Genomic DNA, 15,325 nt, shown 5'->3' with positions numbered 1-15,325 from the left:
AAAAAAAAAAAATATATATATATATATATATATATATATATATATATATATATATATATATATATATATATATATATATATATATATATATATATATATACTGAACTACTTTACTTGGATGACATTCCACAAACAGAAAAGTGCAACTTTGAGAACTGACTTCTTATTCTTTAATTCCATTGACAAAGAGTAAACAGTTACTTATCACAATACATGTTCAAAGTTCAGCCGTTAAACCTTGTCTATCATAATTGCCAAATTATGAACATTACTTTCAAAGGTAGTCCATCACAAATCACAGAAGAAAAACAAGAGGAGGTTGTGTGATCAGAGGTTTCTGTTGTTCTTTTGGATTTTTTTTTTTTCACCTCCATATATTTTTGCCTGCCTATTCATCTGTTTCTTAGCAACTTTATGCAAAAATTACTTGGTCTAATTTAGATTGATTTCATTCCATTATGGAAGTGATAAAATTCAACCCACCAGTTGCTGTCTAATTCAGCCTCTGTACTTAAGACCCAGTCTGCAGATTGCATCTACAGCCATGTTGTTATCCTGCCTGTAGCAGCAAGTACTGAAGTATCAGTTTTATATATTAATAATATCTGCTTTTTTTTGTGACATTCCTTTTTCAGAAGAACTTAATTTCCTGACAAAAACATCTTCTCCAAGCATGTGTTTGCGCTGCTGCATTCCTACAACTTTAGACTCAGGTTTTGTGGGTTTTTGTTGTTGTTGGTTACCGCTGATTCTTGGTTTCCCAAACAAACATTATTTCTTCCACCAGGCTGCTGTCTGCTACTTCCTGTTAGGGCTTCATCCAGCCCTAACAGGTGGACATCAATCTAATGATATACTGTCTTACAAATATGTCATCACCATTAATTAATTTGTAAGCACTGAAAATATTTTCAGAAAAACAAAAAACCCATAACATCTAAAGAAATTAAATAAAGAATAATAAAGTTCATATCCATGTTCTTGGTGTCTGAGGCTATCTAGAAATTGGACTGCCAGTAGATATGTGGTCTGTTATGCCTTGGTAAACGGCAAAAAAATAAACTTAAATTGTGAAATTAATCCTTTTCTAAAGGGTCAGTCAGTCATAAATTGACAAGCATAAACTTTTTTGTTTATTTGTTTACTTTTCAGAAAAACATGGATATCTGGCGCTTCAAATCGACAACAAAGAACATTTAGTGGCTGGTCGCTTGCTGGCAGAGAACAAAGAACTGGTTTTTCTGCCAAGTTCAGGAGGGAATGCCATGGGGACATTTTCTCAGGAATACACGTCTCTTTGTATGAGTGGATGAGTTGCAGTGAGGCACAAGTCACTATGATTCATTCTGTACTGCAAAAAAATGTTAATCTGAACAAACCACTTCACCCGACACTTGTGGCATTTTCCAACAAAACCAGGTCATTTAACTAAACTAAGAAAATAAACATCACCCCAACAGCATGAGGAATCCACTGTTGCTTTTCCAGAGTTTCATGTAGAACATTCACAGCATCAACCATAATATTTCTTCATCATCTGTGGGGTTCATTTTGTAACATATGGGAATCCTCACACAAATAGCATTTAATGTTGTCTAATTCCTTTTCATCCTATTTAGTAGTTCTCCCAAACTGTTCACCCTGTGCCATCACGTCGTCTATTTCCTTCTAAATTTCTTTTCATTACTCCATATTAAGAGCATAAACTGTGACTAATAGGAGGCTGATGCTAATACAGCAGTCCTTTTGTGTGATATATCTGCACCTCCACTTTTTCTGCTCATCTTCCTTCTCCATCTTTCCTCAGTCCACCTCGTCGTGATAACAAAAAAAAAACAAAATCACAGATGACAAACCAGGCTGTCATACTTTGTGTTACAAATGTGAGCAAATGAAGAATGACTTTTGTATCAGATACACTGTTTGGTATAGTATAACTGACATGTAAAATATGAGATATATGACTTTAAATGCTAAAGAGAGACATTTGAAATCTATTTCATAACAAATTCCACAATAGTTCTTCATGTACTGTATCTTAAAACCTTAAAATGAAAATGATGCATTTAGAATTTCCTAAATCCACTCATAAAAAAAATGTACAGTAACTGCAGCAGCTAAGTATTCATTAATTTTGATGACTTGCCTTTAACTTATTAACTTATCAATTATAAAACAAATTTATAGGCATCCCCTGTTAAGTGTTTTTTTTTTTTTTTTTTTCATGTTAAGTGTCCAGTTTGGACATGTATGATAAAAAAATAAAACTCAATAAAAAATAAAAAAAACTTTATAATATCTTACAACATGACTTTATGTGAAATGTAAAAAAAAAAAAAAAAAAAAGACATAAAAAAAAAATTTAAAACTATGACTCAGCTGTTGTAGATGTGTTTTTAATCATAACATCTAAGTACCGTTTGACAAAATACAGCACATTATTTTCCCGTCTAGATAAAATCTATTGTTAATTACAGATATGACTGGAAGCTCTGGGATTGTTGAAAGACAGTCACAACAGTAGCATGTTCCAGTGAGGCACGCGGCATTAATCAGGATAAAGATGGTTCCACAGTTTTAACCAATATGACACACTCTGGTGCTCCAGGGCCAGGTTAGACATTTCCCTGCTTCAACACACAGAACCTAACAACAAGTTGTATGAATGATTAAATTTGAATCAGGTATTTTGGTGCAGTGAGGACCACAGTTTGAGATTGCTGGTTTAGAACAGATAAAACGTGACCCTCTCTACTTGCTATTCCCACAATTTCAATAGCAATGATTATGTACATGCCTGCGCTCTATTATTTTTAGCATCTGAACAATTCTAGCTATGGATGCTTAACTGGGAGAGCCATGGATCAAACCACTGACCTGCCAAATTGTGGATGGACCATTTTTTGTTCATGAGTCACGACTGCCATGCAAAATCATTAAGAAGGAGCCTACAGTCTTATGCCAGCTGTCTCAGATGAATTAGTCAGTGTACAGAAATCACAAATGAATAGAGAGTGACTGCGTCCCCCACATGCATCAACTTTTAAAGACCAAGTAGCAATGGCAGAAAGCCTGGCTGTCTTAGTGATGCAAGAGCCTGCAGACATCTGGGAATGTCGACATGCTGAGAATAGACAGAGAAAGAGGCAAGGCTGAGGAAAGGGGTGGCAGGGACAGTCTATCGTTAGCCTCAGCATGAGCACTTAAGTCATATTTTGACTAAATTGTGATATCAGTCCACCTCTACTCTTCTGTTTTTGTTGACTGACTCAGGTTTATTGTCTATAAAACCTTAAAATATGAGATTTTGGTTTTAAACTAACAATATGAATTCAGTGATAAACTGAGAGAAAGCGGGGAGGGGGCTAGGATCTTAGGCGTTTGATACTGGTAAGACTGAAGGCTGAGGAAGCAGTGCACGAGAGGGCTGCAATGATGGACTGGAGAAAACAATAAATAAAAAAGTTGTTCTCAAAACAGAGGAGTGTGCAGACGATGCGGTCTGTCAGGTCTCCAATCTGTCGGTAGAGTGCCTCTGGTCCCCTCAGGCCGCTCAACACAGCACTGCCTTATTTTGTTCTTTCACTCACACTTCCTGTCCTCATACACCCTCTTGTCCCCGCCAGTGCACTTCACTGCAAAGTGATTTTGCCAATGGGAGACAATAGATTTGTTGTTTTGTTGCTCACGAGATTGTTTAAATTCTGCATCCAACAACTTGCGTTACAATCATGCTCATCATGAGCTCAGATGGGTCTTTAAGGATGTTGTGCAATTATTATATAGTATACATTTGTGTAATTTGTCTGTTTCTTTCAGTTTCAACTAAAATATCTTGGTTGCAAACTGAAAATATGATCTGTGAGATGTGGAGCTACACTGACATCTCCTGGAGAAACTGCAGCATTGCATCTGGTTGTTCAGAAAATCACTGCTCTATTTTTGTTTTGTTTTATTTTTTTCCTCCACTGCACATTTTGATTAAAAGTTTCCAACCATATTATGACAAGATGGATTCGTTTCTTTTCGTAAAATTTTAAATAACTTTGTGATGTTAGAGAATAAGTTAAATTGTTAAGACATGCTAAGTTATTTGGTTTACTTTTGTGTTTGGTTCCTGCTTTGTGTTTTGTTTGGGTTTTTTTTTTATACAAAGGATTTCCTGACAGCTAAATGGGAAAAAAAAAAGTGTGGTTGTAACGTCTTAATTCAGCTGTGTTAACTGAGGCTGCACTCAGAAGGAGTGTGGCATTTCCTACCTCACATGATATTGCATTCCTTATGATTATAGGTTGCCTCCTTGCTCTCTGATCCTCACATTCACACGTACACAGGAATTAATATAAACTCACACACACACACACACACACTAGACTTACTATGTTTATGGGATCACCTCCCCATTGATCCAAAGCATTTCTCAACCTATTAACCTACACTTAACCACCATAACTTTACTCCTAACCTCTATTTTGATTTGATCGTAACCAAATTCCCAAAACCAAGTATTAATTCCTACAAAAAAACCCCAGCGCTGCAGTCCTCACAAAACTGTGAGACCTCATAAGCATACTGGTTACCGAGACCCCACAAATATAATCCTGTATGCACTGTGTAATCTGAGAGGACGAAGGCAATGATGACACATGATGACAAGCTCTCATTTTAGTCCTGTATCACAAGGTTCAGGGTGTGATCCAGAGAGTCAGTTATCCACGTCTACCTCAGGGGCCCTCAGTAATCTTATGTAATAAGATTAATTAAAGGTTATCCTAGTTTGTTTTTCTCCATTTAAAAAAAAAATAAAGAGTCCAAATCAAGTTTTAACATGTGGATGCAAACAAAAAATAAATTAACTGGTGTTAATAATATGTAAGGATTTACCAACCAAAGCGACAGAATTACGCAGTGACAATGAACTCTTTTCTCCTCCTGCCATCTTCATTTGTATGAGTGCAGCATTCTCTTTCTGCCGCAAGCGGCATTGATTAATCTATAACCCTTACACGTCGTGATTTTGTCAGTAATACAGCAAGTAGCCTCACACCTCTGCGTAACCCAAGTTCGTTAAGATTCCTCCCAGGTTTCTCGGTTTCTTCTCATCACTGCAATGTTTTTTTGTCCACGCACACTGTAATGAATCTGCCAGCTTTGTACTGTGCCTCCTCAGAGCAGCGCCCCATGAATAGCAAGCCCTCCACTGTGCCAACACTGGCTTTTTGCCAGTTAGCTAAAAGTGCCAGCATCAAACCAGAGCCAGCTTACAAAAGGTCAACATACCCCAGACAGGATCAAGTAACTTCTACTGAACTGCAGTGTCACTCAAAATACTAACCAACAGCCTTACCAGAGCTCAAAGCTCTGTGGTGGTTCATTGCCTAAATGAAAACTACCACAATGTCTGCATAGTTGAGAAGTGCACGCATTGTAAAACACATTTCAAAGTGGTAAAAAGTTACAGTGTATTTATTAGCATCATGCATCATATGTACCATTCTTTAGGTTAGGCTACTGATTTGTGCACTTGTACATGCAAGACTCATACTCCTGTCCTTAGTTCATTCAGTAAGAGATAGAGTAGCATTGTGCAGGTTCTTCATGTTCCGCCAAAACTTTCCTGAATTGTTAAGGCATGGGGACAGCTTGTTCCAGCACAACCCACAGACCTTTGATAAGACTGAGGTCAAGGGACATCATAGATCTGGTTGACATTTTGATTATTTTGTCTTGTTTCTTAGTCTTACAAATGCAAAGGGATGCATCGTCCTGCAAGAGGGAGGCTGCAACCATTCAGGAATGTCATCACATTCACTTAAATGGCAGGACTCAAAGCGTTCCATCATTGTAATAAGGTGATCAAAGCTATTTGTCTCGACGGTGCTTGGAGATGGAGGCAAAAAAAAGGAGTACGTTATTGACTTAAAGAAATGCCTTCAAAAGACTTCAAGCTACAAGCTTGTCAAGAGTTAATAGACTTGACAGTATAACAGATAATGGAACAAATTTAGCTAAATTACACAGAATTTAAGAAAAGAATGATGATCAATTTGCATAATAAAACTTCATGTTCATGTAAAAGCAAAAAAATTTTTTTTTAAAAACGCCACTCTAAATTCTATGATCATGAATTTCTTTTATTAAAGAAAATCAAGAGAAGTCATCTGTTCCATTTGGTACATTGTGAAGTGGTTTTGGGCCCATAAAACACAGCAAATATACACACGAGACATCAGTGTTTCCTCAGAAATCATGTTAACTCACACATTCAACAGCAAGTGAATATTATTTGAAGGAATTTGAAATTAAATAAATGTAAAGTCCAAATTTTTATTCCCCTAATCCTCCATAATTCATTATTTTCCAACTTGCAGGTCAGGTACACCATCAACTATTAAAGGACCCACATAAGACCCTCCCTAGTTGAACTGGACAGATATTATTGTGTAAATTTAGCTTCACAGGTCACAAGCTAAGCAGAAATAGCTTGGTGATTATTGCACTGGTTCACATACTCAGTCAAATATAAAAACATATAACCACACACACTTCCAGAACAGTGCACACCACTTTGTCTAATTAGTTTAGTTATTCAAGCTTCCTGGGATCCCACCAGGTTGCACACAAAAAAAAAGAAATTTAATACTGATAATCTTTGAAAATGCCACACAATACAACTTCAGCAACGTTTCTCCAAATTTGAGCCTATCCCACCATCGTTTTGTCCGTCATCACATGGTCTGCCTTCCACTTTAACATCCACGCGCACAAGGAGATCATGTAGAGAGCACAGAATGTTGGGGAATCATAGAGGAAAACTGTGACAAAGAATCCACAAACCAAGAAGGTGCAGATTAAAAGTCTGGTGATGCGGGCGATGCCGTGTAATACAGCCCACCACAAAAGAGCTTCAGACTCTTTTGCTTTCTCTGAGGAGGAGCTCAGATGTTTGTGTGGAAGGCGGATCGATTGATGAACACTCTCTTTGTGAGTGGCTACATGGTCTTCCACTTGACCACTCGTCTCCTGGTGGGTGACCGATCTTTCTTTAATTTGACACAAGTTTTTCTGATCTTTTGGAAATCTGAGCGCTTGGCCTGATTCAGAAGATGACTGCCCACTATGAGCTGCTGAAGTGGCGGTGATATTTTGTCTGAGACGAGCACTTGGATCCAGATCAACATGTAATTCAGAAAGAATGGAAGCTTGCTCTGTTGAGGCGAGTGGTTGACATCTGTCTTTTGGAGAGCCCTCGTTGCTTTCAATCCCAAAAGTTTGCTCTGGGCCTTGACAGAGACTTAAGTTTGAACCTGTTTCTGATTCTGTCAGGGAAAATACACCTAAATCAAAAGTGTCACTCAAGTCTTTCTCCGATATTAGATGGCAGTCTTGTGTAGCGCCTGCCAGCCCGTTCCTCGTTTCATCTGCGGCATTTGTGTGTCTTCCGGAAGGCTGCACTCCTCTAACGAAAACCTCTTCCCAAATCCTCCTAACCAAATCGTCTCCAAATTTTCTTGCGAACTTCTGCTCCAATCTCGGCTCTGTCATTTCAAGTGACACCGTATTTTCCGCTCTAATAGGGTTTTTCGCTCTTTCTGATCGTTTTCTGTATTCCACGCACAGAGTGCTCTCAACTTCTGCTGACAGCTCTCTTTCTTTCATTGCATTCTCCTTCTCCCCGTTGGGGGTTTCCACATTACCCATCGACTCCCTCATTGCCTCTATTTTCAACTCTCCAATACTCACCCTCTCATCTACCTGACTCATATCTCCCTCTGTTCTTTCTGACGTCTCAGGTGGGTGTTCTGTTGAAGTGTCTCTCTTTGTGACATTCTCCTCTCCCATATCTTCTTCTCGGCTCATGTCGCTACTTACATCCTCTCTTTGACCCCTCAAGTCTTGCTGCGAGTGAGTTTGTTGCTGTTTGACCTCCTTAAAAAGGTTTGAATTGTATTTATCTGCTGAACAAGGTGTGACTTCCATTGCGAACACTGTAAGTCTTGTATGTGGTGAAGGGTTTATTTCCTGTGGTTCCATTGCGTTTTTACGGCAAGACAATCTCTTTCCCTTTCCAGTCTGATTTAACACTTTCTCATCTCTCTCATATTTCGGTTCAGAGCTTTGCTCTGTATGTGTCGATACTAAGTCATCCCCTTTCTGAGCGCAAAGCTCTTTTCCGACTGTGTCGCACAGTTCCAAATCTAATGATGGCCTTCCCATCTGTCCAGATGAAGCCAGTTGTAAACTGTCATCATTGTATTGCTCAGCTGGTGCTTTTATTCCATCGCTTGAGCCACTTGTCATCTTTTTTAATGCGTCCGTTTTTGGGTTACTTGAAGCTACCTTTTCATTCTCTTCAGCTGCATCTGTTCTGTTTTGCTCCAAACCTTTCCCACAAGTTTGATTTGGATCAAATCCACCTGCGTGTTCAAGTCTTACTTCACTTCCACCAGTCTTACTCAGCTGTAATGGATTCTTACGGTTTTGGGTCAGCCGGAATTTTTCACACTGTGATTCATCTGCATACCTTGGGGATATTTCGCACTCTTCACTCTGTGGCCTATATACCTCCTCTCCTGTGGACGCTTTCTTTTCCATATAGTTCATCGCGATCCCCTCCTCCACTTCTTGTCTGGAGTTAGAAAAGACACACATGTCCCTATCCTTTAACTCCTGCCTGATTGTCTCCCTAAATGCCAGCATGTCATCTATTGCATTGTGTGTGGTACATGTAACCTCCCTCTTCCCGATGGAAGAAAGACCCTCATCCTGCCTTGCTCCCTGTGAGATTTTATCAGCAGCGCTGGCATTCTGAGACTCTGGCATTGCTGTCATGTCTGTTGTCTCAGACTCCCCTGAGCTTGTTACCAAGTCAGCAGTGTGCAATATGAAAGGCTTGCCTCCTTCTATTCCTTCTGCTCTTCCTATTATTCCCTCACTTTCTCGCTCCCAGACTGCCTGCTTGTGAAACTCGGCAGGACTATCAACAGTGTCCTCGGACACAGGCGGTGCCCTCTTGAGGCTAAATTCCTGTGGAGTGTCTGTTACAGAGTTTGTCTGTGACCTTTGGAAAGCATCTTGTGCCGATGGGTTGTCATCTGTGGGGCTGCTGACACATGCCTCCGCCGCCTGATGATCTTCAGTGTTCAAGGCACCGGTAGCTGACGATGTTTCGCAAGCATCTGACAGCAGCTGACATGCAGCTAAGATGTGCGAATGTGAGGTGGTAGGTGTATCTTTGCCCACCTGAAGTTCTAGAAAGTCTTGACTTCTCGCTGCACATTGAATTTGGGGCAGCTTATCATTTGAAGGAGACACAGATGCCGCTGTCTGCAGCCATTCTGACTCTGGAACATTAGAGTGGTCCTTACAGCTGGGCCCATTAAGAAAAACCTGCCATGCATCGCTCACAGAGGTTTCTTTATTGTTGGCATCTGTTCTTTTCCGAAAAGTCTCCCACATATCATTAACACAAGGTATGTTTTCTTTCGACGCTTTTGACAAAGTCCTTTTAGTGCTTCCAGTCAAGATGTCACCCACACTGGCGGTGCCCCATTGCAGCGATGTATCGTTGTTCCAGTCCAGTGGAAGGAGAGGAATCTGATGGTAGGTGAGTACCGGCGGACTCTTGCTCAGTTGAGTCTTTTGGCATTTATAGAGAAAGCTGGCAGAGTCACCCCATGGAACTGGCGTGTGCTGAGGAACCTTCTGGCCACAGACTGAGTCAGGTGAATATGCCTTTGGAAGTTGCTGCCTCTTTTGGGAGAGGTAGTTCTGTATGTGTGCCAAACGAGTTGCTGTGCGTCTGATTTTTACACTTTCCACCTGTCAAGAAGGCCAGAAGTCAAAGGTAAGGGCAAGTGTTTGCTTCACTATAACTAGAGGCTAACTGCACAATGCGTTGTTAATCTTCTAATGTCATCAGGTTCGTGGAATTTTTGTGTCGGTATTCATTTATGCGTAACATGACTGTCATGATGCAATGCATTGCAACACTGCTGTGAAACCCCAGTTATGTTCACATCATAAATTTTGCTGCGTGTGCACAAGCAGGTTGCATTTATTCTTAGTGGTTTGCACATGAGTGATTTGAGATCTCTTCTCAAGTGTCAGGCTAGCTGGCCTTCTTCCTGAGTCTTGCTCAGCACTGCACATTATATGCCATGTATTTCTGCTTTAGCTTCCTTTCCACGTCTTTGCAGAAATAACAGGCTTTATGTACTCTCACAACAAACAGGGGAGTTTTATGGCCACACAACATGCAAGCAGCATTTTTTTTTAAGTCAAAACATCAATCTCACCCAAGGCTTGTGTTCTTCACAACGAAGCAGCAATTTCATCTCTGTGTTATCCACCATCTCTCTGCCAGCTCCTTCTATTTTGTGCACTTCTATGTCTAAAACAGTTTAAAAGAAAACAACAAAAGTAAAATGGATAAGAGTGGCTAAACACGTGTAGTACAGTTATGCACCCACATAAATGTCAAGTACTGTAAACACACCTGCAGAAACTGCATTTGTGTTAAGAGTGTCCTTGGTCTTTTCCTCTGTAGTTGCATTCCTGCAGTTCAAAATAACAATACACAATTACAGAATCTCACACAGAGTAAATTTACCTTACCTTTATTATTTATCTTCTTTAAATTCTGTTGCATTGAGTTTGTTTTATATTTTTTCTGAAAGTTATGCATATATTTTTCTTTAAATTACACACACACATATATATATATATATATATATATATATATATATATATATATATATATATATATTTAAAAAATTGTTATTGCTCAATTAAGTCTAAATATTTCTGCATACAGCATGTAATAACCATATGAATGATTAATGTTTAGTCAACTGCAATTCAAGTTTCCCCATAACAGTTCTGGGATTAAGCAGTAAATGTGCATCAGAACTGGGTCTAGTCCACATGTGCCTGCACGAAAGCCTTTGGAAGAAGTTTAATCTTGCAAATACTCATATATTAATGAGAAACCAACACTCATATTTAAGGATTTCTGTCTCTTCTTGCGACAGTGAGCTATCATAGAACCCTGCGCAGACATCTGACCATAAAAGGGCAATATGTGTCCAGCAGACAAACCGTCTTTATTGAGTAGTTACATGACAGCTTCTTATAAACACACAAAGGTCCAACTAGCAGGTTTTATTGCATTCAAATTCACCTCATGAGAAGAGCAGCACACTGTACATAGACCACTCACACTGTGTCAAATTACAGCTTGAGGCCTCTCCTGTTTCTGTTTGATTTTTTTTTTTTTTTTTTACCAGGAGCTCAAGAAAAGAAAGAATTAATGGATCTAAGACTCTGTTTTATAGTAATATTGATCACAGTGTTCTGCTGTTGGCTCACAGGCATGATGTGACTTTTGTCAGCACAGGCATGTTTGAAAAGGGGTTTGGCATCACATTGTCTCACCTGTTGGTTCTGAGGCAGCTCCTCTTGCTCTTATAGCTGCTGTTTTCCTCTTGAGTTGGAGGAACATGCTCCTTCACGTGTCCCTTTTGGTGGCAGAACAACACATAGTTCATTTCCTTGTTATTAGCCCAGAATGTGCCCACGGTAGTTTCATAACGGAGACAGAACTCCACTCTGGTGCCTTCTTTTTCAAAGGGAGGAATTAGAGTATACCTGAAGGTAAACCTATCTGTTTTTCTATCACTCGATCCGGGCACGTATTCGGCCAAAAGATCAAAGTAACTTCTCCATCGATCCATGGTTATCCGAGCATAGACACTTTTGGTGTAGCAGAGGTTGACCACCCTGATGGTGCCACGTATGGTGGTGGTTCCAGGTAGAAGCTCAATGCTCTCCAGCTCTACCATCTGTGTCTGCAGCCTCTGGTCCAGCTCCTCTGGGGATATGGGGGATGTAAACAGGCAAGACAGATAAAACTCCTCTGATGAATGGGTCGCTGGCCTTTCATTGGTCCAGCTGATCTCAGACTCTGTCACTTCAGCGTTGTCAAACTCTTTAACTGACACCAAGTCCAGGCCAAAGGCATCTGCAAATGAGACCTTCCTGCGAACAACTGGTGGGGGTTCTGGTTCTGAATCCTCATCATCTCCATCGTCTGTGGTGGAGCCCATAGGAGAAGAGGCCTCCATTCCTCCCTCATCCTGTTCCCCACTTTTTTCCTCTTCCTCCTCCTCAATCATCACCCCTGCCTCTTCTGCAGGCTGGATGTACAAAGCCTCCATAATGTGTGATGGTGTGGGAGGCAGCTGTTTGCCTGTCGTGCTGCCTGTCTGGCTTGGAGGGTGGCACAGACCAAAGTGCCCCTAGCCTGGCTGCACTGATACTGTAGAGGGGAGAGCAGGAAGAGGACGTGACTTGACAGATGGAGTTCGGTTACAGCTGATCACTGAATTTGAGCCACGGCTATTAATAGGACACAACTAGACCAAGCCTGACTGGTTATCCTTTCCGTTATCCTCTCACAATATTTGAGCCAACTGACTATTAAATAAATGAATAAAAAAAAAACAACAAAACACACACTTCGCTGGCAAATGTTTTGCCTGTTAATCATCCAAATCACACCACACATCAATACAAGGCCACATGCTTTATATTCCACGTTGACATCCTCTGTCACTGAGACAGCAAGTTGTCTGTCCTGCTGAAGTGTCCCCTCCTAAGAGTTAATCGACCTCCCCACTGCTGGGTAGCTGACACTGACCACTGACCCTCAAGTCAAGAGGAGGAAATGAGAGAACGACCATCAATTATATATTAAATCATTTTAGTTTCTTTGCCGTTTGTGAGGCTTCTGTCATGCTGCTCTGCAGAGGTTTTAGGATCACCACCAGAAGAGGAAGGTTTGCTTCATCTTGGAAAAGAAAATTATTTTCTTTCTCTTAACATACTAAACTTTGTATTTCTGCCCTTTAGTATGTGTGAGCGTGTGTGAATGTGTTTAAACAAAACCGCCTTGAACAGGAAGTTTAATTTAGGTCTACCCTGATAAGCAGTGTAACTATAACCCCCCCAAATTTAGCAGATCTTGTAAATTGACTTTAGAGTTAGTTATATAATCCTTCACAGGTAGGCGAGCGAGGCTTTGTCCTCAAAGAACCCTTTGTCCTTCATTTTAAAACCAAAGTACTTCTCTTTGGGGTTTTTAATTGCAGTTTGGCCTCCAAGTCACATAGTAACTGGTGTTGCAATGGCATCTTTTAATCATGAAACACAAAAGTTTGTGAATGAAAAAGAAATACTAGACCAGTGCTGTGATGTATAAATAAATACCTGAAATCTTGTGTGTCTACAGTACATCAGTAGATGGCACCATGTGATCAAAATAGAGCTAATGCTAGCTTTGTCAATAACCAGGTTTCATTCATGTATAATTTTGAATAACATTTTTGTCACAGTGACTTCCAAATGTTGAAATAAAGTCTGAGAGACTTTTTAAAAACTGAAAATAAATATGTAAACAGGAAAAACTTTACAAATATTTTCTTAAAGGCTTGTCTCCAGTTCCTTGAGCAAAGTTTTCAAAGATAACCAGTAGGTGGCAGCATAACCCCACCACAACTTCACAGTAGTTGTTTTTTTTTCCCTTTCCTGATAATGTATCTTTCCAGGTGCAGTTTTTCCCTGTTTGTTTGGCAGATTTAAAAAAAAAAGAAAAAAGAAAAAGAAAAGAAAAAGAAAAACACCATTAAAATTTTCCAATGCAAATAAAAACAGAAAATATGCCTAAGAAATTATAATTAATTTGGGATTGTCAGAATTTATTATGAGCATATTCTTCACTCTAATACAGACTCATGCTAAAAATAATTATAAATTAATAATCCAACATAAAATAAATTAATTCACATATTTTTCAAGTAGGTGGAACCAGTTGGATGACATTATGCATGTACTGTTTCAATATATACGTAATATTATCACTGTTAAGGAAGATTCTGTTTCTGTACATCACATTATTAATATTAACACAGACAACATGAATATGCTAAACATATCATCTTTATTGCACTTCTTTAAAACAATGTATTTTACATATATATTTAATAAAACTTTGGACATTTGTGAGAGACCATATCTTTAATGCTTTGGGGAAAAAAAGAGTTACAGTTGTAAATAATATAAATATAATGAACATTTAAAAATGTTGATAGAATTCTGAATCGGACCAGATCACTTAACTCTTTCTCACATTAAAAGAAGAAAAGAAAAAGATTAGATTAACCTCTCTACCTTCTAATCTGGTCATTTATTTCTTGACTGTTAAAGTCGCAGGGATTTTTCTCTCTTTTTTTTCACAGGAAAAGACAGACGACACACAGTAAAGTAAATCATTTTAATTGCTGTTCAATAAATACTTTGTCTCGGATTTACTGTATGACAGATAAACAGACCAACGTCACACTTACATGATCGTATGTGTAATAATAATAATAATGATTTGTTCAAATAATTATCTACTCTTTTATTTCAAACGAGAGCTATTTATTCACAAGTCATTGTTGGTGACTAAGTCGTTGTCTCATTTTTAATATATTTACACTAAAAGCTGCACATATGTATCAATTAAATATCAAAGTTAATGCATGCTTCATTGCAAGCTTTAAATTAAGTGAGATGCTCCTAAAATAATCTTGTTAAAATATAATTACGCAGTTAAACGCACTTTTTTTTTTCTTTCGGAGGTGCTGAAGTAAAATTTGATTTGATTTGAATTTGTGCGACCACTAAATTTAGGCACAACTTCGGAGTGATCATATTTTCTGTTTCTAAATGATACACCACATTATTTGTAAAGTCAGTTTTCGGAAGAGCAATAGACAGAAGAAGTGACAAATCTTCCACTTTCTCATGCAGAATTATCTGAATCAGTGGTTGCAACAGGGAGCTGTTGCAGTAAGTTGATGGTCTTGTTGAAATATAAAATTTCCGGAAGACACATTCATTTCCCACTTTTTCCTTTCTCTCCCACAAGCCTAATATGAGAAGATTTTGCGTGAAAAGCCACTAAATGAGGACTTTCTGCAAGTTTCTGAGATGCAGCAAAGCGCATGGTTTGGATATCTTCTGCTCGGATGGACCGTTCCGTTATTCCAAGTTGTCAGGCTCATTCCCCGGCAAGCAGCGCTGCTCCATCGCTGAGCTTTCCTGGAAGCTCCCAAGCTCATGACTTTTAAGTCAAACCGCGAAACGTTTGAAAAACAGAAACAAACTTTTGTTTTGTTTTTTTGTTTTACTTCTTTTTTTAAAAAAATTATTTACATAGCAGGTGGCCCTGACGTCACATGGGGTCGCAGTACGCCCAAAAATAATATACACACCTCCGCAC

At 39.1% G+C, this 15,325-nt stretch overlaps 1 protein-coding gene across 1 annotated transcript; it reads right to left on the bottom strand.

Moving 5' to 3' along the window:
- Positions 1-212: 212 nt before the first annotated feature.
- On the bottom strand, positions 213-12,288 carry ppp1r3aa (protein phosphatase 1, regulatory subunit 3Aa). Its single transcript, XM_079262992.1, has 4 exons — positions 11,437-12,288; positions 10,499-10,557; positions 10,299-10,393; positions 213-9,822 (listed from the first exon to the last, which is right to left on the bottom strand). The coding sequence occupies exons 1-4, from the start codon at positions 12,216-12,218 to the stop codon at positions 6,703-6,705; spliced, it is 4,056 nt and encodes a 1,351-aa protein (XP_079119118.1). The 5' UTR covers positions 12,219-12,288; the 3' UTR covers positions 213-6,702.
- Between the last annotated feature and the right edge of the window lie 3,037 nt (positions 12,289-15,325).

Source organism: Telmatherina bonti (assembly GCF_933228915.1).
Source record: "Telmatherina bonti genome assembly, chromosome: 23".
Taxonomy (NCBI): domain Eukaryota; kingdom Metazoa; phylum Chordata; class Actinopteri; order Atheriniformes; family Telmatherinidae; genus Telmatherina; species Telmatherina bonti.
Note: the sequence above shows the minus strand (reverse complement) of the source record. Positions and strands in the feature narration are given on the sequence as shown.